Raw genomic sequence first — 23,439 nt, 5'->3', positions numbered from 1 at the left:
ACCTTAATAATATCATCAGTTCTTCCATCAACAGGTTTTGATTTGAGTTCTTCAATTTCTTTGTCTAATTCTAAATAATAAAAGATTCTAGTTCATAAATTAAGAACTGACAAGTACATTCTAAGAAAATTTCCAAGTGTATAAATTATAATATATTTAAGAAGTAAATACTCAGAGGATTATTAACGATATTCAAATAATAGTATTACTTTTTTTTTTTTTTGCTCTTTTATATGAAAATTTTCATTTGGAAGAGTGTGGTCTAAGTATCCACCACCTGCTTCAGTGCACATGAACAATATTACATCTGAAACAAACTGTATTCACATCTTCCCTTCCTGTCGTTTCTTCATCATCCACATATATGTGGAGGTCATGCTAAGTTGCCCAGGCTGTCTTTTAAATCCTGGGCTCAATTGATGCTTCTGCCTTAGCCTCTACAGTAGCAGGGAATAGGTGTGTCACTGTGGCCAACTACCCTGATAATTTTCTAGCATGTCCTAGACATTCTATTATTTTTTGTTGTAAATATTTTCTGTATAATCTTAAAGCAAGAATTAAACATATTGAACACATATATTGATCTGAATATTCCACCAATACATGTCTAGTTCAGGAGCTTAGGTCATCTCCTCAAATAAATTACTTTCTTGATTACAAACAGGTCCAATTTCTAAAAATAAATTTGTTCTGTTCTGGTTAGAAAATAACTATTGGCAGTTAAATTCAAGAGTTCCCCCAACCATATAACAAAGAACACTAATATCATTTTCCTTTTGGAATGAAAGAAAATAAATTTAAAAAAAAAAAAAAAAAAAAAAAGGGCATCATATAGTGACCAAACCAACTTAAGCACATGCATACACTTCAAGTTTCTGAGTATTTCTTTGGGGTTAAACTTAGTACCTTTAACATTTCAATTGATTTCTCTAAAAAAAAAAAAAAAAAAAAGTTTAGAAGAATTTACAATTAATATGAAGTAAAAAAGGGTTTCATTTTACAATTAAAAACACTTCTCTCTGGAGCTGGAGAGATGGCTCAGTGATTAAGGCACTGACTGTTCTTCCAGAGGACCCTGGTTCAATTCCCAGCATCCACATGGCAGCTCACAACTGTATCCATGGGATACAGAATCCTCATGAAGGCAAAATACCAATGTACATAAAATAAAAATAAGCAAATAAAAAAAAAATTTTTTTTCTCTTTTCCTTTATTTATTCAAAGGTAACTGCAAACTTGGGCATGTTCATGTACTGACAAATCCCCTATAATTTCAAACCCAGTACCTGTACACCTTGCTTTAGCTTTCTGTAGTAGCATCATTTGCTTCTTGGCAAATTTGATAAGATCTTCTCGTGGCAACGTTTCCAGCTGAAAGATGTTATGTGACAGGCTATTACTCATGCTTCCAGTATGGCCCTCAAAACAAACACAATGTCTGTCTAAAAACAAAAACACTCTCAACATTCAAGCTGATTATACTTTTAAAATTAACAAATATAACTTCAACCAAAAGCGAAGAAACCCCCCAGCTCTTACTTAGAGAACACTAAGTTCTCTAAGTGTACAAGTGGGAGTTGGACCTAAAGATTTTTAGAGCTGTAAAATTCATTCTGTTGCAAGCTGAAAAGTCATTCGTGTGCACATGAAAAATATAAACATAATTACAGTCACATATGAATCGGGTAACATTTAGGCTCCAACTAAAATAAGAGGCTTTAGTAACTGAAAATTACTTAATTCTAGTGCACTCAGTTTTCTCATCTGCAGAATGAAAATAACAATGTACTTATTTCACGAAGCTTAAATGAGACAGAATTCGAGAGCTTAGGCAAATGCCTGAAACTCAATATGCAAACGATGCATTTTGGCAATAAACCTTTTCGAATCAATGAACATTAGATATTGCACAGGGCTGTAAGAATGACCTTATTCAACCGTCGTTTGGCTATGGACCTGGAGCCAATAGGATACAGCTCCCTGGTTCTTCCCCTTATCTAATCCTGTCTTCATTTGCATCACTGTGCAAAATTTCACACAACAGACTAGTTAAATGTCTGAAATATAGCAGGACCACTCGGCATAGCGCTAACAAGGAGCAGGAAGTAAACAAACTGCTTGCACATCAGGAAATTAAAAAAAGAACAGGGCGAATTGTAAGTGAAAATGGAAACACTGAGGAAAGGTGACTTCTTTCATAATAGAAATCCTTCTCCCCATGCCCAAGTTTTCCAATGTATTGCCCTTCGGCGCCAGAGGGAACATGGCTGTAGAGTGTTCTTCTCACCTTGGATTTCCCGGTCCCGGAGGGTGCCGCAGCCACCCCATCTTGAACACCCTGCAAAAACAAAATCGTCACAAGATTCATCCCATTTCCGGGGGCAAAGCTCGGCTAAAAACCCTTGGGGTGAGGAAGAGCCTCCTCAGGAGCAAGAACCAGGGGGCACCACTGTTGCATGCGCCGGCACGGGGCTCTACGACGAGCGCGGGATAGACTGCTGACCGTGCCCTCCCATTCCTCGAGTAGCGCAGAGAACCAGCCGGGCTTCGCGACCCCACCATTACCTCCATCACCGCCGCAGCGACCCGCGGACAAGGTTGCTTCTTCAGGAGTCTGAGCTGCTCTGCCTCTGACGACGCGGAGAGCGGGTCAAAGGTCGTGCCACGCCTCTCCAGGTCTCCAAGGCTACAACGAGCTGCACTTCCGCTTCCTCCTCAGCGTCTGGGAGGAAGTTCCCTGTGCGCAGGTCCTCTGGCCTGGGCCTGGCCCGATGAACCTCTGAGCTTTTCCGTGGGCCAAATAAAGGGATTGAACTCACATGTTCATTTCCTAATTTTTATATTTTTACTTTTTGTTTTTCGAAACTGAGTTTCTTTGTATAACAGTCCTGGCTATCCTGGAACTCGAAATGTAGACCAGGTTGGCCTTGAACTAACAGAGATCCACCTGTTTCTGCCTCCCAAGTGCTGGGATTAAAGCCATGTGCCATCACCTCCTGGCTTGCTTCCTAAATTTTTAAGATGTGGTTTATAAACTTAAGTATCCCAACTAGCAGGCATTTGTGAAACAAATATTTAATAGGTGATGTTCAGAATTTGTTGTGCCATGAGTAGTACTTGGGAATACGTGACTGGGTCCATTAATTTATCAGAGTCACAAAATGTTTGCATGCTGACTCTGTCCTTCAAACAATTAATTTATTGGCTGAGACAATTCTTGTGCTTGTTAATACCGACGATTTCAAAGGATCTGGCATCATATAGAACAACCTCTAGGCATGTGAGAGATTTATCTAGAGTAATTGAGATAGGGATATTCACAGTAAAGGTCTAAGGATAGGCAACATTCTAAGGATAGGAGTCCAAGGCTGTATAAAAAGGAGAAAGTAAATTGAGCACAAGCATTCATCTGAAAGAATTCATCAAGGTCATAGTGTGGGGAGTTAAGAGAACCAGTGTCTACATGCTCCCTCTCTTATGGACCCTGATGAGAGAGGGCAAGGTACAGGGATTTAAGGGTCCTATCAGAGGGTCCAACAGGCCCTCCATTTCCTTGTGATTGCTCACAAGGGGATGAAGGCGGGATAAGAGAAAAATCTCAGAGGACTCTCTGAGAGGAAGACATGGAAGATATTCCAAAATAGAGATTTTTGTTGTTGTCTCAGAGTGGTATCAGGGCACCCCTAGACTCTCCTGGGCCTTACAAAGAAAGTCCCTAAAAGTTTTATATAGTTATATATAAAAATATATATATAGTTATATATAAAACATATATAAAACATAAAGTAGAGGATGTAACAAGTGGCCTCTAGTAGGGAGTGTCAATCATAGTGATCATAGTGTTGTATCTCTGTAGGTGAAAAGGCACGCACTCATCCAGTTCCTCAGGATGTCTACTTCCAGGTGTAGACATACACAGAGAACTGGAAAAACTCAAGAGCATTACCACAGTTTTTACATTCATAAATATTCCTACAGTGGGAGTCATAGTACATTTGCAAAGTGAACCAGGACAAACAAAAGATTTTATAAATCCCTAGTACTCAGATGTAGTGCTACAATCTGTTCTACTAATAGGGCAAAGGCCTAGAGATTGAAATAAGATACAGGACAGTGGGTCATTCATTCAACAGGAATGCCATTTATTTAGGAAGAGGAGGGGGTTTATGCATGGACACATGCACAGCATGGACACATGCATAGCAGAAAACAACCTAGTGTCAAGAGTGCAAGTTTCAGGCTTAGCTCCTCCTCAGCAGATGTGTTAGCAAAACAGGAAGAGTACCAATAACAACTCTGGGGCGCAAGATGTTCCAGCTGACAGCTTCAGGCTTGCTCAAGGTGCCCTACACTCATAAGGATTTTCTGCAGTGTAAGTTTGTTGATGTATTCCCAATAAAGCTGGAGAATCAATTACATATAAACTTGATTCACATTCAACAAGTCTAGTCAAAGTAGAGACTTCTACATATCTTCTAATTGTTCTGTTCTTTCCATATACCTATACTCATATGGTTCCTATACAGAGTGACATATGGTATAGCTATTAAAGAAAGAAAGCAAATAAAAGGCTTCCATATTACATTTACACAGTTTGACTTTCTGTTGCCCGTGGACATGTGGTATAGAGATTAATGTTTCTCCACAACAGCTGTCCCTTGATTTTATCTGCCCATCTCAATAAACTTAGCAAAGTCATAGCATGTACCCAAGTTACACTAGTTTTTACTATGGACTATTTGCTTATTAGAAGGTTTTAGACATATACTTATGACCTACTCAATGTGCATAACTTTCGTAATATGAATTTTATGCTAAACAGAGTGGCTGTTCTACAGCATAGCTCTCACTCAGCTGTGATTCAAATTATATCTGTTAAGGCATTGTTTCCTTGTCTTCTTTCCTAATGCCTTATAAACACTTTTCTATCTGATGTTGAGGTATATGGTTTTTTGATAATTTAATGATCACCAATACACTTTAAGCTGTGCTTATTTACATTGCTGCTTTTCTTTAAAACATACAGGACACATTAAAATGTCTTAAGGGGTACATTTATATCAGCTTGCATATGTAAATTACCTTACATGTCTTCTAGAACTTTGGCAATGTTCTTCGATATTACCATCTTCCCAACTGTGGCCTAAAATATAGTACCAGAAAATGTATGATATATTATTGGAAATTGAGAAAATTTTAAGTTAATACCTTCAGTGAACATTAACATCACCCACAATGTATACACCACATTCTTCCTCTTTCTCACTTGAAATTATAGAAGAACATCAATAACCAAGAAACACTTGTCCCTTATTTTAAAATGTTTAGTAAATTTCACCGTCTTACCAATATCAGTGAGGTTCCTGAAGGTCTCCAGCATCACATTTTTATAGAGATTCTTCTGGGAAGGATCCAGCAAAGCCCACTCTTGCTGAGTGAAGTTCACATACACATTATCATAAGTCACCGTATTCTACAATATCCCATGTATGTGGAAAACAAAAGGTGTGATACTGTGATATAGATATGAATACTTTGTTTTGGAACAGATTTTCATTTATTGATACAATTTAAGGTCAATAAGGTGATATGTATATTTCTTCTCTTGTTTAGGTATTGTGTTTATTGAGCTCAGTTAGAAATGTAATGTATAATGTAGTACAGATTATAGATAGTTACCTATGATAGTTAGAACTTATAGTTAAGTTAGTATTTCTAGATATACAGACATATATTTGAGATGGATAGGCATTCTTCAAACCTTTCAAAGACCTACAGAATATGGCATTTAAAATGATTTAGGGTTTTACTTGACAATGAGACATAAATGCTCCTGGTAACACCACCTGTGTCAAAAAGAAAGATGGACATTGAAGAAACTCGTTATGGAGTTTACTTTCATTATGGCAAGACTAGCCATTTGGACAAGATACTGCTCTTGTCTGGACTGTTTGACTTTGTGCTATATAAACTGGACATGCAGGACCCACAGAAAAGTGATCACTGATTCAAGATGGACATTGCTATAGAGTTCCTGCTTCATGGAAGAGTCTGCCAGACAGTCTGCAGGACACAGAAAAAAGTGACGGACAAACTGCCAATACAAAAAGACAGTTTAAAGTTTCCTGCTTTGCTGAAGAGTCTGCCAGACACACTATGGCCTATGGGCTAAAGATGGAAGATTACAAAAAAACTTCAGGTGACTGAAAAAGCAAGATGTCTCTGTCATTTCTATAGTTTATAGACTATCCTTCTGTGGTCTTTGAAGGAGTTGAAGACAGATAGTTATATAGTTTTCCTTAATATTAAAGATAAGTTACTTTAGACACACAAAGATAAGATAGATGATGGAATATTTTCTTCAAATCTTGCTAAATGTTAATGGACTAAATAGTGTTAACTGTGATTCTTATTTAATAACTGTTATGTGATATATTCTGCTATATTAAGGTTAAAACCCTTCTTTTTATTTAGACAGAAAAGAGGAGATGATGGGAGATGTCATTCTGTATATGTTTCTCATACTGGTTAATAAATAAAGCACTGTTGGCCAATAGGAAAGGAAGATAGGAGGGACTAGGAGACAAGGAGGAACAGGAAATAGTAAGGAGAGTCAGGATGGAGAGCCAAGATGGAGAGTCGGGAGAAAGCAGTATGCGGCAGCTGGCTCTGGGTAAGAAGACCACGTGGAAATACATAGATTAACACAAATGGGTTAATACTTAAGATAGAGCTAGCCAATAAGAAAATAGTAACCAGGCCAACAGATTATATCGAATACAGAGTCTCTGTGTGTTATTTGGGGCTGGCGCGGCTGCCGGACAAGAGTGGCGGCGGGTGGAAAAACCGAACTCCTTACAATACTGACTACACTATAAATGTATTTGACAATACAGTCATCTAATTTTGGTGCTTCCCACATTTAATTATAACACTGACATTACAATGCAATCATTTCAGAAGGAAATTAAATGGGAGGTTCACTTCTGTCATTTCTGTAATCTTTGTATGGGATTCACCTTGCAAGAGAAATGCAAATCTCAGTAAACATCAGAGAAATTGTATGACCTATGACTAACAACAAAGATATAGGTAAGCTGGGTATATTCATGGCTTTAATCCCAGCACTTAGAAGGCAGAGGCAGGTGTAACTGCTTCTGAGTTAAATGCCTAGTCTGTGCAAAAGGTTCTGGGACAGCCAGAAATATATACAAAGACCATGTCTGCCCTGAAAAGTCAATCAAACAAACAAAAAGATACAAAGAACTCAAGAGGGGCTTCAAACTGAAGTTCTCACAAAGAGTTATGCATGCATTCCAGTCTGTATTCATATTCCAAATACCTGATGAGCCCCAGTTTCAAGTGTAACATTAATAAGATTTCAAGAAAAGGAACTGCATAGTTACAAATGGATAAGAGGAATTATTAACAAAGTAAATATTGAACATAAATAATAAAAATAGGGCAGAAGAGATGGCTCAGAGGTAAAAAGCTCTTGCTGTTCTTACATAAAGTTAAGCAAAATTGCCAGTACTTACATGGGGGATCACAACTACCCATTACTCAAAGATCAGGAGTTCTAAAACCATCTTCTGACTACTGTGAGGATCAGATAGACATGTGGTATATATCCGTGCATTAAGGATGACTAATATTCATTTAAAAATCAAAATGGACACAATAGGTATAAAAAAATCCCACCACTGCAATCCAATGACTCAGAAGGCTCAAGCAGTATCAATGTCATGGAAACATGCCAAATTTGAAAACTGAAAGATGTGGGTGAAGCTCAGCACAACATTATATGTTACTTTCTAGGAGCTTTACACATTATATTAAAAAAAATGTTAGAAATGTGGGCCCACATTTAATCCCAGCACTTGGGATACAGAGTCAGGAAGATCTCTGATTTTGAGGCAAACCTGGTCTACACAGCTAATATCAGGTCATTCGGGGCAACAAAGACAAACCTTGTCTTCAAAATCAAAAAGAGCAAGCTAGCAAAATGGCTTAGCATTGGGTATCCTCAATGCTCCTACTGTGTCTTATGTGATTTAGGGATACAGTCTGTAATGGTGGTAAAGGCATGACAGAATGAGAAGGAAGCTGCCTGATCAATTTCACCACAATACAATTGACATTACGAACAGGACATGGGTTGAGACTACAGATACTCATATCCTATCTCCAAAAAAGAATTTTCATCCAGAAATGTTCCTCTTACCTAAGGTGCCTAAGGTGAAAGTCACCAAGGAGAGATGCATGTTCCAGTGAATCATGTATCATCCTTTCTGGAAGGTTTTTCTTTCAATCCAATAGATTCTGACCAAAGTCACTAGAGGCTTATGGTCATCCATGAAGAAAATGAATTTAGTCTAACTTGAATGATCCTCATAGTACAAAACATTCAACTGTTCAAATGCCTGATGTCTCTTTAACACTCAAGACAATTTTTTGCCAGTGATATCTTATAAAATCAGAAAATAATTTACATCTTTCCAACATACAATGGCAGAGAATTCTGACTCTAATTTCAAAGGAGAAGTATGGTGACACAGTGAGGGAAGATAGAGTTGAGGCATGAGTGAGACCCAGCAGTCAAACACTGCAAACTGTAGCCCTGTGTCAGATACATGGGGCTTCAGTTTCAAAAGTCTTAGGTGGCCCAATCCCTGCAATTTCCCATGTCTCTCTCTTTGATTACCAACCTTCTCTATATGGCAGATGTCTCATAGCTTATGTCTCAACAATTCACACTTCATTCTTCCAGCATCATGCAATGAACTCTCACAGTCTCCCCACTGGGATTCTGATTTTGCTAAACAGAGATGACTGCCAGGAAAATATGTCACTACCAGTGTCCAGCCCCTGAATATTCCAACATAGCTGGAGAAAGTCCTTAAAACCAAATATTTCAAGATGGCAGAGGTCCTTAAAAGGAAAATGAATAAATCACTGAAATAAACACAGGAAAACAGAAGCAATTGTAGCAAATCAATAAATCCCTCAAAGAAAGCCAGGAAAATACAAACAAGTGGAGGAAACCATTAAACCCCCAAAATAAAGACAAGAAAAAAAAACAAACCAAAAGTTAAAGGAAATAAATAAAACTGTTCAAGAACTGAAAAGGGACAGGTTGGAGAGATGGCTCAAAGGTTAAGAGCACTGGCTGCTCTTCCAGTGGTCCTGAGTTAAATTCCCAGCAACGACATGGTGGCTCACAACCACCATGTGGTTGTGCCCTCTCTGGCATGCAGGCATTGTATATACAATAAATAAAAAAAAAATCTTAAAAAAAAGAACTGAAATGGGAAATAGAAGAAATAAGGAACATACAAACTGAGGAAATCCTGGAAATGAATCCAGGTTAGAAGGAGGAGTAGCACTTGTTGTTCTTTTGCTGCACAGCTTATGCCTAAGAAACACAAACACGAGACTCAGCACCCACGTGGAGTTTATTGAGAGAGGGGAAAGAAAGAGGAGGTAGCTGGTGGCCAACCGAAAGCAGGAGAGAGAGAGAGGGGTGTGGGTCACTTGCTTTTAAAGGGGACTTGCACATGCGTAACTGAGTCCTCTGGCCGCCAGGTAAGCGCCAGGTAAAGCTGACTAGGGATGACATGGCCATGAGCGTCCTGCCCATCGTTGGGGTAGGGGTCAGCTGGCTGCTAGTTCCTAACAGCACTGTCTTCCCAGCACTGGAAGTCAGGATTGGGTTTTGAAAACAATGCTCAGTTTCATACTGGGAGGCAAGTCTCAGCTGTAGCAGACTGTTCAGTATTTCTCAACCTTCCTAATGCTGGGACCCTTTAATATACTTCCTATTATAGTGGTGAATCCCAACTATAAACTGTCCTCCATTGCTGTTTCATAACTATAGTTTTATTACTGTTATGAATGGTATAATAATCATGTGTGATTTCTGATGGGCTTAGGTAACCTCTGATGTAGAGTCTTTACCCCCAAAAGTTGTGACCCAAAGGGTGAGAATCGATGTTCTAAAATGATATAAATACATAAATACATAGACAAATAGCACTTAAAAATGGAATGGAATTCTTAATGACTGGAAAATGTTAGAAAATAGAAATAATAGAGATTAGAGCAGTAATGCATTTAAGACTGAAATTTAAAAAAAAAGGACACCAACAATTGACTTGTTAAAGACATAAAAATAATTGGCAGAACACTTAGCTAAACTGGCTTTGAAAAAGAGTAGGCACTTCCATTGTAGAGAGACTGCCATTAATAAGAGACTGAATGACTTTGCCCCCTGTGAAATTCGAGGTATAGACAATGGACTGTGTCTCAACCCTCTCTGATGACTAAACTGTGTCAACCCAGATTGCACATATTTGCATAGGAGAGTTCCCTAATATGAAATGGAATACTCAGAGGTTAAAGTTGTTCCCTAAATTGTAGATCCACCAATTATGTCACTTTTTATCCACAAGGAAGGAATTTATACATGCTGGGAAATTACACTGGCTGTCACTCACCTTGCCTCATCAGGGTCTTCTTTATGATGGAGAGCCCTGCTCCTCACTGCCTGAAACTATAGTCTGTGATCTGGCTTTTGTCTAGTCTGTTTCCCCTGCAGTGTAGAGAGTACACTGATCCTTCTCTTCCAGTCTGAAGGGAGAGACAAGCTCCATTTGCAAATCCTTTTCCTGTTGCTGCAATGGACAGTCCACTATGCGATGACTCAAACAGGTAGTTTTACAATTCCATGTGCTACAAATGTGTAATCCAAAAATTTAGGGTGGTTAGGCAGTGGGTAGGATGGACAATGAATGCCCTGTGAATCTACAGACAGGGTTCAAATCCATCTCATAAGTCTTTGGAAAAAGGTTTAACATGGAGGTTTTCAAGAATACATTCTTATGTCATATCAAGATTTAATGTTGGTTGTGACCCTGTAATGACTCATTGAACAACATGTTAAGGGCCTGTTCAAGAGGGGTGCTTTTGGTCTGTTAATCATCATTTTCTCTTCTGTTCTGGGAATGTAGCTTAATGGTTGATTAATGCTGGTAAACAAACATTTACATTTTATCATACTAATCTCTAACTAGCATGGTTGGCACACAGCTTACCTTTTGGGTATTTGGGAGGCAGTTCTTCCTTTGCTAAATATGACTATGTGTGATTAATATTTAAGAATTGGTAAATACTTCTTCCTTCTATTCTATTACGGTCAATTATACTCTTCTATATCACGGTTTATCAGGGGAGTGCTACACCGGAGAAATCATTCACAAGCTCCACAAAATTAACTCCATGGATCCTAAACCTAAATGCAGAACTTCTGGAAGATACTAGAGAGATCAGGGTTCTCCGAGTTTGGCAAATTTGCCTTCCATAGGGACGATACAAGCTCTACAGGGACCAGCATTTCATAATAACGTCAACAAGAAGGTATTTCTAAACACCATCCCACTCCCAATGCCGTTCACAGATGTAGCCCGCAGAGTGAAGTTATTCAGAGCTCGCTTCCCCAGCCCAGGGAATTACAAGGATCTCAAAGGAACCAAGCAGTTGGCAGGCATATGCTGAACTCAGTATCTGGCCTCTAGCTCCCACCCAGACAAGGAAGGCCCCCACCACATGAGCTTCTGGGATTCAGCCCACTGCTCCACCCAATCTGGGGACAGAGGCCCCTCGCTCACCCGGACCTGCCACCCGCCACTCCTCCTTGTCTGGGGATAGTTTCCCATAACTCACCAAGGCCATGCTCTCCCCACAGGGAGCCTACAGCCAAACTTCTTGCTCCCTCAGAAGAGCGGAAGAATAGGGCACCCGGAAGAACCCACCCATTTCACTGACGGATCCGATCGAGGTTCTGATTGGTTAGTGAGGCCTGAGTAACAGGAAGTAGTGAGCTCAAGGAACAGCCCAGTTCGCAGTCCAATCTTTCATTCTGAGCACAGATCTTGTAAGGACTCAGGCATTTTGCTGGCCTGGCCCTGTCACCTGGCAGAATGCACTCAGGCAGTACCCTGGTCAGCCCAGAGTTCCATAACTACTAGTCTGTATGCACATGCAAAGGACCCTTTTAAAAGAAAGACCCCGGACCACTTAAGCTCTTCTCTTTCCTGCCCTCTTTCCCATTGTTCCCAAGGCAGACAGGACTTTTCCCGTCTCTTCTGTCCTTTAGCTCTGTGTCTCTTTACCTCTTTTTTTTCTTTCCTTCCCCCGACTTACCTTTCTTTCTTTCTTTCTTTCTTTCTTTCTTTCTTTCTTTCTTTCTTTCTTTCTTTAGAAACATTCATTTTACATATCAATCCTCCCATTTCCTCTCCCTCCCAACCTCCCATGCTCCCTACCACCTCCCCCCACCCACTCTCCACATGCTCCCCAAGGATAGTGAGGCCTTCTATGGGGAATCATCTAAGTCTATCACATCATTTAGGGGAGGGCTTCGTGTATCTGGGCTGAGATAGTATCCCTCCATAGGGAATGGACCTCAAAGTCCAATTGTCCACTAGGGATAAATACTGGTTCCATCGTTAGAGGTCCCAAAGACTGCCCAGGCCTCCTAAAGGACACCCACATTCAGAGGGTTTTGTTAGGTCCAATGCTGGCTCCCCAGCTGTGTGGCTGTCACCAGATTCCCCCAGAAAAAGACAAAACCTGCTCAAGGAACCTCATCTGTGAAGCCAAAGAAATGACCATTTTTATGTCACCTCTTATTGATTAACACATTGCATATTGAAAATCCCAACTGTGGAAAACACTGGTAAACTTTCAAGTTCCTCCCTGCCCCTCCCTTTCTGTACAGTGATCATAACAACTTGTACTAAGTGAACAATGAATTCCCATTCTTACACTAGAGCTTCTGCATTGCCACTCCCCAATAAAGCCTAGGCTGCATTAGGACACTCATTCCCTCCCTCCTTTTCTTTTTCACTGACCAGTCAAGGCTTGGCCTGCTATGACTGACTTGTACTTGGAGGCAGGAAAGCAATGGTAGCAATGATGTAATTATTGAAATACAAAAGTTGAAATAGGCTTCAAGGTCATGTGTCCCAAAGACTTGTATTAGGGCACACCAAAGATTATTCACCCCTTTTCTCTCAGGCCTGTAGGCCGGAAGAGGGCACCCATTCTTATCACAGATGGTTGTGAGCCACCATGCGGTTGCTGGGGATTGAACTCAGGGCCTTAGGAAGAAAAGCCAGTGCTTTTAACCTCTGAGCCATCTCTCCAGCCCCAGGCTATACATCTTAAACCAGGAAAATAACAGTCCTGTTAGGCAGGGCCACACCCTTTTACCCAGATCTCCTATTTTGGTTGAACTAGTATAACCAGAGAATTTGGTTTGGTACTTTAACATGATTCTTTATTGCCTGATCTGTTGCCAGTCAGGGCATTTATTGATCATCTAAGATTGATCATCTCACATTTCATAGCTAATGTCAACTACTGTCAAGCAGAAAAGCTGTCACCCTCTTTCCTGCTCCTCTGCTTGTGCACTGTCACCATACTTGCTTTAAAGCTAGTCCACAAATTCAGTTAGTGCACAGGTTCATTTTTAAGTTCCCAGTAAAAGCAAGAGAGATTGGAGGACACTCATTCTCCTGTATCTTTTTCCTTCTCTCTGACCAACCAAGGTTCAGTCTGGAATGATTGACACACATGTCTTCACTGCACTTGGATGCAGAGACAGAATTTGGGGCTCAAAGCAATTATCAGTTACACAGTGTGAGGCAAACATGGGTTACAGGATACATTGCTGCAAACAGAAATGAATAAATAATAACCACTGGGGGAAAAGTAGAATGAAGTTCTGAATGACTGGGAAACATTGGGGGACAGGAAAAATTAGTGAGTAGAGCAGTGCTTCCTGAACAGAAAACAAAATTTAAAAGTGATATTAATATTAAAGTTTTTAAAAAGATCAAAATAGCTGTAGGAACTCTTAGGTATACTGACTTTGAACAAATGTATATTCACTTTTGAGTAGAGGGGATGCCACTAAGAAGATACTGTTTTACCTTGGCTCTAAGCAAGAACACTTAAAGAAGACAAAGGACCTTAGCAGTTGACATTTTCTTAAAAACTATTCTGCAAATATTTTTGGGGTATAAGACTCCCTTGTACCTAAGTGCTGAACTTTAAATCTTCTATCCTTTTGTTAATTGTTGAAAATGGAACAAGGGACCCAGACTTGAAAGAGATGTAAAGATGACAGGGTGTGTGGATTGCACAGATCTAAGGTATATGTAAGTTAGCAAGTCTATTCTAGGCCAGCTCCTCCTTAAGCACTCACTAGATATGAAAGTGCACCACTATTCAAGTGATTTTTCTTTATTAATCTCTATAGGGGTGGTGAGATTTCTCCCTGGGAAGGCATAAAAATTCTAGAGCAGCTGCTTTTAGTAAAGCAGTTTTGAGTTATGTTGATTGAGGAGGACTTGAACTCTGCCTGTATCCCCACAGGGCATTCCCCAGCCTATCCCCCAACTAACCACCCTGAATTCCTGGATGACTTATTTGTAGGTTCACAGAGTTCTAAAATTACCAGTATGAACCACAGGAAAAGAATTTGCATGGGGAACATGGTTTCTTCTTTCAGATCAGAGTAAAAGGGACAATATACTGTGCACTGCAACATACTGCAGGGGACAACAGTCATACAACAGCTAGATTACAGAGTAAAGTTTGAGCCAGTGAGCTGCAAAGGTCTCCATCATAAAGAAGAACCTTATGGGGCATTTTGTACAGTTTTCCAGAATGAGTTAATTCATGCCATACGAGTAAAGGAAATCAAATTGTGTATGCACATTTGAGAGATTTCCCTGGCCAGTCAGTATTCAATTTCCAATTGGACAAGAGTTCCATTCTGTTTAGTGCAAACCTGGTTGAAAAAAAATCAAGTCTGGTCAGAAGACTCACACAGGGTATTTGTCTCAACATCTGGTTACTGGTTCCAACTCATCCCTAGGGAAGATCCACCAATTTAGGTTGTGAGGCTCAGGTGGCTACTCCTCCCTGTCTGGGGAGAGTAAACCAGCTGCTCACCATGCAGTGGCCTCTGAGCTCATTTTACTTCCCACACAATTCCCAGCACTGGTGTTCATAATGCAGCACAGAGAACCCCTCCTGACTTTCTTAACACAGGACCTGAGCCAGCAGCAAAAAGCCCCCAAAAGCCCATGCCCCAACTGACTGGTGGGTCTTCCCAGAACCTCTGATTGATTAGTGAGTTCTGGGTGAGCAGAGATGAGAAGCAGAACATGCTGAAGTATTGGGCACTGTAGTTCTGAATCCTGACCTTCACCCCAGACAAAGATGGGTCCCAGATCTGCAGAGATTTGTATCCCAGCAGAACTCCTCACCACAGTTTGCTCTCCCTCCTCTCCTCACATTCCTTCCCCTCCAAATTCCTCTCTCCCCTACATAATTTCTCCTTCATCCCTTTCAGAAAAAGGCAGGCTTTCCAGGGATATAAAACAAACATAGCATTCCTGGATCTGCTCTGAGCACACTAGACCCGCCTATTCTCAAGGGGCCACCATGAATCCCCACCTGACTGGTCTTTGATCCCCATTGCCAGGCCTCTGATGGAGGCCACTGCTAGAGGAGAGAACTCCTAGAGAGTGGGGACCACCTGGGAGAGTAGCGGGGGAGAGAGAGAGAGAGAGCGCCCAATCTGCACCCACTGGAAGAAATGATGGGAAGAAAGCAATACAAGAAAATACCTAACAAAGGGCTGATCTCCAAAATATACAAAGAACTCAAGAAACTAGTCAACAAAACACCAAATAACCCTATTAAAAATGGGGTACAGAACTGAAGAAAGAATTCTCAATAGAGGAAATCAAAAAGGCTGAAAGACACTTAAGAAAATGCTCCACATCCTTAGCTATCAGGGAAATGCAAATCAAAAAACTTTGAGATACCATCTTACCCCTGCCAGAATGGCTAAAATTAGAAACACCAATGATGACTTATGTTGGAGAGAATGTGGAGAAAGGGGGACACTCCTTCACTGCTGGTGGGAGTGAAAACCCATACAGCCATTTTGGAGATCAGTATGGCGGTTCCTCAGGAAAATGGGAATTAGTTTACCACAGGACCCGGCAATCCCCCTCTTAGGCATATACCCAAAGGATTCACATCCATGCAACAAAGACATCTGTTCAACTATGTTCATATCAGCACTATTTGTAATAGCAAGAACCTGGAAGCAACCTAGATGCCCCTCAATTGAAGAATAGATAATGAAGATGTGGCACATCTACACAATGGAATACTACTCTGCAGAAAAAAAAAATAATGGTATCTTGAAATTCGCAGGCAAGTGAATGGCACTTGAAGAAACCATCCTAAATGAGGTAACCCAGTCACAAAAAGAGGAACACAGTATGTACTCACTCATATATGGATTTTAGACCTAGATCAAAGGATCACCAGCCTATAATTCACATCACCAGAGGAACTAGGATACAAGGTGTATTCTAAGAGATTCATATAATGTCCCTCACAGAACCGGGAAGGGACAAGTCCCCCAGAGCACAGGGGAAGTTGGGGGGGCAGCGAATAGAGAGAGAAGTAGGAGAAAATGAGGGGGAGGAAAGGACCAGGAAGATTGAGCCCGGTTAGGAATAGACGACAGGAAAGAGAGAGAGAGAGAGAGAGAGAGAGAGAACATAAAAGAGGGAGCCAATATTGGTTTGAAGATAAAATTGAACACAAAGAAAGGTCTAGAGAACTACAAGACTGACGCCAACCAACAATTTGAGCATCCGTGGAAAGGCTACCATAAATGCCCTTCCAGGATAAGTGAGATCAACAACTAAACTTATCCATGGAGCCCTCATCTAATACCTGTTGGAAACAGGTGTTTATATATAACACTGAGTTGAACTAGAACCCAGATGCAGATGGAGAGGACAAGACCATGCAGCAGAAACACATAGCATGGTGGTCCGACAAGATACAGGGGCCTATTTCACCTAGTATGTGGTTGTTTTTAGAGAAGGTTCCATGTGGAGCAGAGAAGAAGGTATATTCTTTTGTCTTTGGATGGAATTTCTTTTCTTTCTTTTTTTTTTTTTTTTGCCAAGCTGTGACTGTTTATTAACTGACCAGATTACAAAAATACCACAGGCACCTTAGTTCATCCGTCTAATAAGCCTGTTTATCTGGTCTTCCCTGTTGCCAGCATCGCCACCTTCCACAAAGTGAGTGGTCTTTTTCTTCATCCCGCCCCGTGGAGAAGACAGTTTGAAGGGCCACAGGAAGTTGTTGGCTTCCTTGAAGCGTTTACCCACTGTGTAGATCTCATGGATCAGATCCTCCATGCAGATAATGCCGTATTTACCAAGAGATCGAGCAATCAAGGAATTGTCTGTCAAGGCAATTCTCTTCTTATTGATTTTGCCATAGCCACGCTTGTAGATGAGCTCGTTTACTGACTTCAGGTTGGGGTACCCCCATGCAATGTATGGTTCCACGATCCTCAGCATGTTAATCGAAGCCTTGTTGAGCTTAACAAAAGTGCCATTGAAGATCTGACGAAGACGGAGCAGCTGCAACACCTTGCGGACCTTTGGGCTCACACCATTGATACCTCGGATTCGGATGACGAATGCCAGCTTGGGTTCTGCAGGCACGTAGAAGTTTCCGGCTTTCCTTGCCATCCTAGCCATGCGAATCTCTGTCCGGTACATCTGCCTGTATTCCTTGTGATAATGCTTTGCCTTTTCATAGATGAGCTTCCTCCGTGCCTTCCGGAGCGTCTTCAGTGCAAACTTTTTCCGGAAGCGCTTCACCTTCAGCTCCGCGAAATTCCTTCGCTTTTTCTTAAGGGTCTCTGGCACAGCAGGTACCTTCTTTTTCTTCTCCGGCGCGGCCTCCATGGCTCCTTCCAGTCAGGGGGGGGAAAAAAAAGGAGAGAGCTGGATGGAATTTCTATAGATGTCTGTTAACTGCAGTTGAGACATAACTTCTTTTAATTCTTTTGTTTCTTTGTTGAGTTTCTGATTTTTGGTCCTGTCTAGTTTTGAGAGTGGTGTATTGAAGTCTCCCACTATAAGTGTGTGAGGTTTTATATGAGCTTTGAGTTTTAGTAGTATTTCTTTTACAAATGTGGGTGACTTTGTATTATGGGCATAGATGTTCAGAACTGCGACTTTGTGTTGATGGATTTCTCCTGCGATGAATATGAAATGACCGTCTTCATCTGTTTTGACTAATTTTGGTTTGAAGTCTAACTTGTTAGATATTAGGATAGCTACGCCTGCTTGCTTCTTATTTCCATTTGATTGGAAAATCTTTTCCCAACCCTTTACCCTGAGGTAATGTCTATCTTTGAAGCTTAGATGTGTTTCTTGTATGCAGCAGAAGGATGCATTCTGTCTTCATATCCATTCTGTTAGCCTGTGTCTTTTTATAGTTGAGTAAAGACCATTAATGTTGAGGGTGAGTAAGGACCATTGATTGTTGATGCTTGTTTAGTTTAGGTTTGTTGTTGGCAGTGGTATTGTGAATATATTTGTTCTGCTTTACCCTTGGTTTCTGGTGTAGTTGGATTATATGTTACCTACATTTTTGTGGGTGTAGTTACCTTCCTTGTGTTGGAGTTTTCCTTCCAATACTTTCTGTAGGGCTGGATTTGTAGATACGCATTGGGAAAATCTGGTTTTGTCATTAAATATCTTGTTCTTTCCATCTATAGTGATTGAGAGTTTTGCTGGATATAGTAGCCTAGCCTGGCATCCATGTTGTCTTAATTCTTTTAGAACATCTATCCAGGACCTTCTGGCCTTGAGGGTTTACATGGAGAATTCAGGTGTAATTTTGATAGGTCTGCCTTTATATGTTACCTGTCCTTTTTCCTTCGATGCTCTTAATATTCTTTCTTTATTCTGTATGCTAGGGGTTTTGAGTATTTTATGTCAGGGGGGGTCTTTTTTCTTTGGTCCAGCCTATTTGGGGTTCGGTATGCTTCTTGTCCTTTCATGGGCATGTCCTTTTTCAGATTTGGAAAGTTTTCCTCGATGATTTTGTTGAATATGTTTTCAGCACCTTTGAGCTTCCTCACCTTCCTCTATGCCTATTATTCTTAGGTTTGGCCTTTTAACAGTGTCCCATATTTCCTGGATGTTTTGTGTTAAGGATTTGTTGGACTTATGATTTTCTTCGGTCGATGAATCTGTTTCTTCTAGTTTATCTTCTGCGCGTGAGATTCTCTCTTGGATCTCTTGAATTCTGTTGGTTATGCTTGTGTCTGTAGTTCCCGATTTTTTGCCCAGTTTTTCTATTTCCAGCATTCCTTCGGTTTGTGTTGCCTTTATTTTCTCTGTTTCAGTTTTCAAGTCTTGAACTGTTTCCTTCACCTGCTTAATTGTTTTTTCTTGGCTTTCTGTACTTTCCTTAAGGAATTTGTTCATTTCTTCCACTTTTTTGTTTGTTTTCCTCCATTTCTTTAAGGGATTTTCTCACATCTTCTTTGAGGGCCTCTATCATTTTTATGATAGTAATTTTTAAGTCGTACCCTTCTGCTTCCTCTGCTTTGTTGTTGTGTTCCAGTCTAGTTGGTGTAGATTCCCTAGATTCTGGTGGTGTCATGCTTGTCTTTCTGTTGTTAGGTGTTCTCTTGTATTGCCTTCTTCCCATAGCTTCTTCCAGTAGGTGTTTGTGGGGTCTCCCCCTCTCTCTATGGTACTTCCCCCATGGGCTTATGTGGGTCTGAGATTCAATATCTGTAGCTCTGTGTGGTCCAAGCTCTCTAGGAGGGATGGGGTCAAGGATGAGGATCCAGTAGAAGATGCCAGCAGGTACTCACAGTGGTCCTGCAGAGATAGGCGGATCAATGGGAGGGGCCCGGGACTCCAGCAGAGGACTGGAGGTGGGGTCAGAGACCAAGCAGGTGAATATTATGGGTGGTCCCACGTGGATAGGCAGGTCTCCTTTGTTCAGAGTTGCTCCAAGAAGTCTCCGAAGTAGGGTGGACTGTTGGCTCCACCCTCTGTCCCAGTGCTCAACCAGAGCGGCAGGACCGTGGGTAGGGTAGGGCACAGGGTAGACGGGTAGGCTAGTGGTGGGGATGGGTGTGGGCATATCAGAGCTCCAAAGGTGCTCTCGTTGGGGACCGGAGACAGGAGCAGCAGGATCAGGGGCCAACTCAGGTAGTTCGGGCAGGGGAGAGGGGGGAAGTGGTTGTAGGGGACAGGCAGCCCCGATTGGGCCCAGACTCACCTCTGTCCAATAGCTGGTGGAAGAGGACAAGGGCTGAGGTGGAATATGGGAAGGTTTTGCAGGATAGTTGGATCTCATTGGAAACTGGAACTCTCCAGCTGAGGCCTCTTTCTTTGCAGAGGCCCGGATTTGGGGGTCAAGGATCTTGCCCGCAGGAACTCAGAGTCCAGATTAATGTTTTCAATTGTGTCCTTTAGGTTTGTGACTATGTTTTGCTTTGAGGTTCGGAATAGGGTTAGTTTTAGAGTTAGAATTAGGGTTAGGGTTATGGTTAATGTCAGTTTAATATTGTCAATTTTGTTCGCATTAGGTTTGTGACTATGTTTTACTCTGAAGATAGGGATTGGGTTAGGGTTAGGGTTTGGGTTAGGTTAGTGTCAGTTACATGTTTGTAATAGTATTCGCATTAGGTTTGTGACTATGTTTTATTTTGAGGATAGGGATATGGTTAGGTTAGGGAAAGGGTGAGGGTGAGGGTGAGGGTAAGTTTAGGGTTTGGTTTAGTGTAGGGTTAGAGTTAGGCTTAGGCTTAGGGTTAGGGTTTGGTTTAGGGTTAGTGTTAGTGTTAGTGTCAGATTAGTGTTTGCAGTAGTGCTGGCATTAGGTGTGTGATTATGGTTTGCTTTGAGGATAGGGATAGTGTAAGGGTTAGGGTTAGGGTTCGTGTTAGTTTAATGTTTTCAATTGTGTTCGCATAAGGTTTGTGACTATGTTTTGCTTTGAGGCTAGGAATCGGGATAGGGATACAGTTAGGGTTAGGATTAGCGTTAGGTTAGGTTTAGAGTTAAGGTTAGTGTCAATTTAATGTTTGCAATAGTGGTCGCCTTAGGTTTGTGACTATGTTTAGCTTTGAGGTTAGGGATAGGGATAGAGATAGGGTTAGGTCTAGGGTTAGGGTTAGGGATTGAATGAGGGTTACGGTTATGGTAGGATTTGTGTCAGTTTAATGTTGTCAATCGTGTTCGCATTAGGTTTGTGACTATGTTTTACTTTGAGGATAGGGATAGGGATAGGTATAGGGTTAGGGTTTGGTTAAGGTTAGGGATTGTTTTAGTGTCAGTTTAATGTTTGCAAAAATGTTCGCAATAGTTTTGTGACCATGGTTTGCATTTAGGATAGGGAAAGTGTTAGAGTTAGGGTTAGGATTAGGGTAGGCTTAGGGTTAGGGTTAGGCTTATGGTTAGGGTTAGGTTTTGGGATAGGGTTAGTGTTACTGTTAGTGTCAGATTACTGTTTGCAATAGTGTTCACATTATGCGTGTGATTATGTTTTGCTTTGAGGATAGCGATAGGTTTATGTTTAGGGTTAGGGTTAGGGTAGTGTCTGTTTAATGTTTTCAATTGTGTTCACATTTTAGATTTGTGACTATGTTTAGGGATAGGGATAAGGTTAAGTTTAAGTTTAGGGTTAGGGTTAGGGATAGGATTAGGTTTGGGGTTGCGTTAGGGTTAGGGTTAAGGTAGGGTTAGGGTTAGGGTTAGTGTTAGTTTAATTTTTACAATTGTGTTTGCATTATGTGTGTGACTATGTTTTGCTTTGAGGATAGGGATAGGGATAAGGTGAAGTTTAGGGTTTGTTTTGGGTTAGAGTTAGTGTGAGTTTAAAGTTTTCAATTGTGTTCGCATTAGGTTTGTGAGTATATTTTACTTTGAACATAGGGATAGGGTTAGAGTTAGGGTTAGTGTCAGTTTAATGTTTTCAAATGTGTTTGTATTAGGTTTGTGACTATGTTTTGCTTTGAGGTACGGAATAGGGATAGGGATAGTGTTATGATTAGGGTTAGGGTTAGGATTTGGGTTAGGGTTAGTGTCAGTTTCATGTTTGCAATACTCTTTACATTAAGTTTGTGACTACGGTTTGCTTTAAGCATAGGGATAGGATTAGGGTTAGGGATAGGGTTAGGGTGAAGGTTAGGGTAGGTTTATTGTAGGGTTAGTGTTAGGATTAGTGTTAGGGTTAGGGTTTGGGTTAGGGTTAGTGTTCATGTTATTGTCAGATTACTGTTTGCAGTAGTGTTCGCAATAGGTGTGTGATTATGGTTTGCTTTGAGGATAGGGATATGGTTATGGTTATGGTTAGTGTCAGTTTAGTGTTTTCAATTTTGTTTGCATTAGGTTTGTGACTATGTTTTGCTTTGTGGATAGCGATAGGGATAGGGTTAGGTTTAGGGTTTGTTTTGTGGTTAGGGTTAGTGTGTGTTTAAAGTTTTCAATTATGTTCCCATTAGGTTTGTGACTTTGTTTTACTTTGAGGATAGGGACACAGATAGGGTTACAGTTAGGGTGATGGTTAGGCTTAGGGTTAGGGTTGGGATAGTGTCAGTTTAATGTTGTCAATTGTGTTTGCATTAGGTTTGTGACTATGTTTTACTCTTTGGATAGGGATATGGTTGGGATTAGTGTTTGGGTTAGGTTAGTGTTAGTTTAATGTTTGTAGTTGTGTTCGCATTAGGTTTGTGACTATGGTTTATTTTGAGGATAGGGACACGGTTAGGGTTAGGGATAGGGTGAGGTTTAGGATAGGTTTAGGGTTAGGTTTAGTGTAGGGTTAGGGTTAGGCTTAGGGTTAGGGTTAGGGTTTGGGTTAGGGTTAGTGTTAGTGTCAGATAACTGTTTGTGGTAGTGTTCGCATTAGGTGTGCAATTATGATTTGCTTTGAGGATAGGGACACGATTAGGGTTAGGATTTGGGTTAGTGTCAGTTTAATGTTTTCAACTGTGTTCACATTATGTTTGTGCCTATGTTTTACTTTGAGGATAGGGATAGGGAAAGGTGTATGTTTAGGGTTAGGGTTTAGGTTAGTGTCAGTTTTAATGTTTTTAATTGTGTTCGCATTAGGTTTGTGAGTATGTTTGCTTTGAGGTTAGGAATAGTGATAGGGATACGGTTAGGTTTTGTGATAGGGTTAGGGTTATGTTTAGGGTTACGGTTACTCTCAGTTTAATGTTTGCAATAGGCGTCACCTTATGTTTGTGACTATGTTTAACTTTGAGGTTAGGGATAGAGATTGGGATAGAGTTAGGTTTAGGGTTAGCGTTAGGGTCAGAGTGTCAGTTAGGGTTATGGTAGTGTTAGTGTCAGTTCAATGTTTTCAATTATGTTCGCATTAGGTTTGTGACTATGTTTTACTTTGAGGATAGGGATAGGGTTAGGGTTAAGGTTAGGGTTTGGTTTAGTGTCAGTTTAATGTTTGTAATAGTTTTCGCAATAAGTTTGTGACTATGGTTTGCTTTCA

General features: G+C 40.8%; 2 protein-coding genes across 3 annotated transcripts in view; both read right to left on the bottom strand.

The window, feature by feature from the left end:
- The window catches only part of Gcc2 (GRIP and coiled-coil domain containing 2), a 38,648-nt gene extending 36,271 nt beyond the window's left edge, over positions 1–2,377 (bottom strand). The window contains exons 1-3 of one of the 2 annotated variants that reach the window (XM_051186702.1): positions 2,288–2,377; positions 1,287–1,371; positions 3–70 (exon numbers count right to left, since the gene is read on the bottom strand). In XM_051186702.1, the coding sequence (XP_051042659.1) occupies positions 3–70; positions 1,287–1,371; positions 2,288–2,368 (234 nt within the window). In that variant the 5' untranslated portion in view covers positions 2,369–2,377. The remainder of the gene's footprint in view (positions 1–2; positions 71–1,286; positions 1,372–2,287) is intronic. The other variant, XM_051186704.1, reaches the window with a different exon arrangement.
- Positions 2,378–17,069: 14,692 nt separating this feature from the next.
- On the bottom strand, positions 17,070–17,879 carry LOC127223976 (60S ribosomal protein L7). Its single transcript, XM_051186701.1, has one exon. It carries the CDS (start codon positions 17,862–17,864, stop codon positions 17,118–17,120), a length of 747 nt encoding a protein of 248 aa, XP_051042658.1. The 5' UTR covers positions 17,865–17,879; the 3' UTR covers positions 17,070–17,117.
- Between the last annotated feature and the right edge of the window lie 5,560 nt (positions 17,880–23,439).

Source organism: Phodopus roborovskii, unplaced genomic scaffold (assembly GCF_943737965.1).
Source record: "Phodopus roborovskii unplaced genomic scaffold, PHOROB, whole genome shotgun sequence".
NCBI lineage: Eukaryota > Metazoa > Chordata > Mammalia > Rodentia > Cricetidae > Phodopus > Phodopus roborovskii.
The sequence above is the reverse complement of the archived record's forward strand: the minus strand, read 5'-3'. Positions and strand labels throughout refer to the sequence as shown.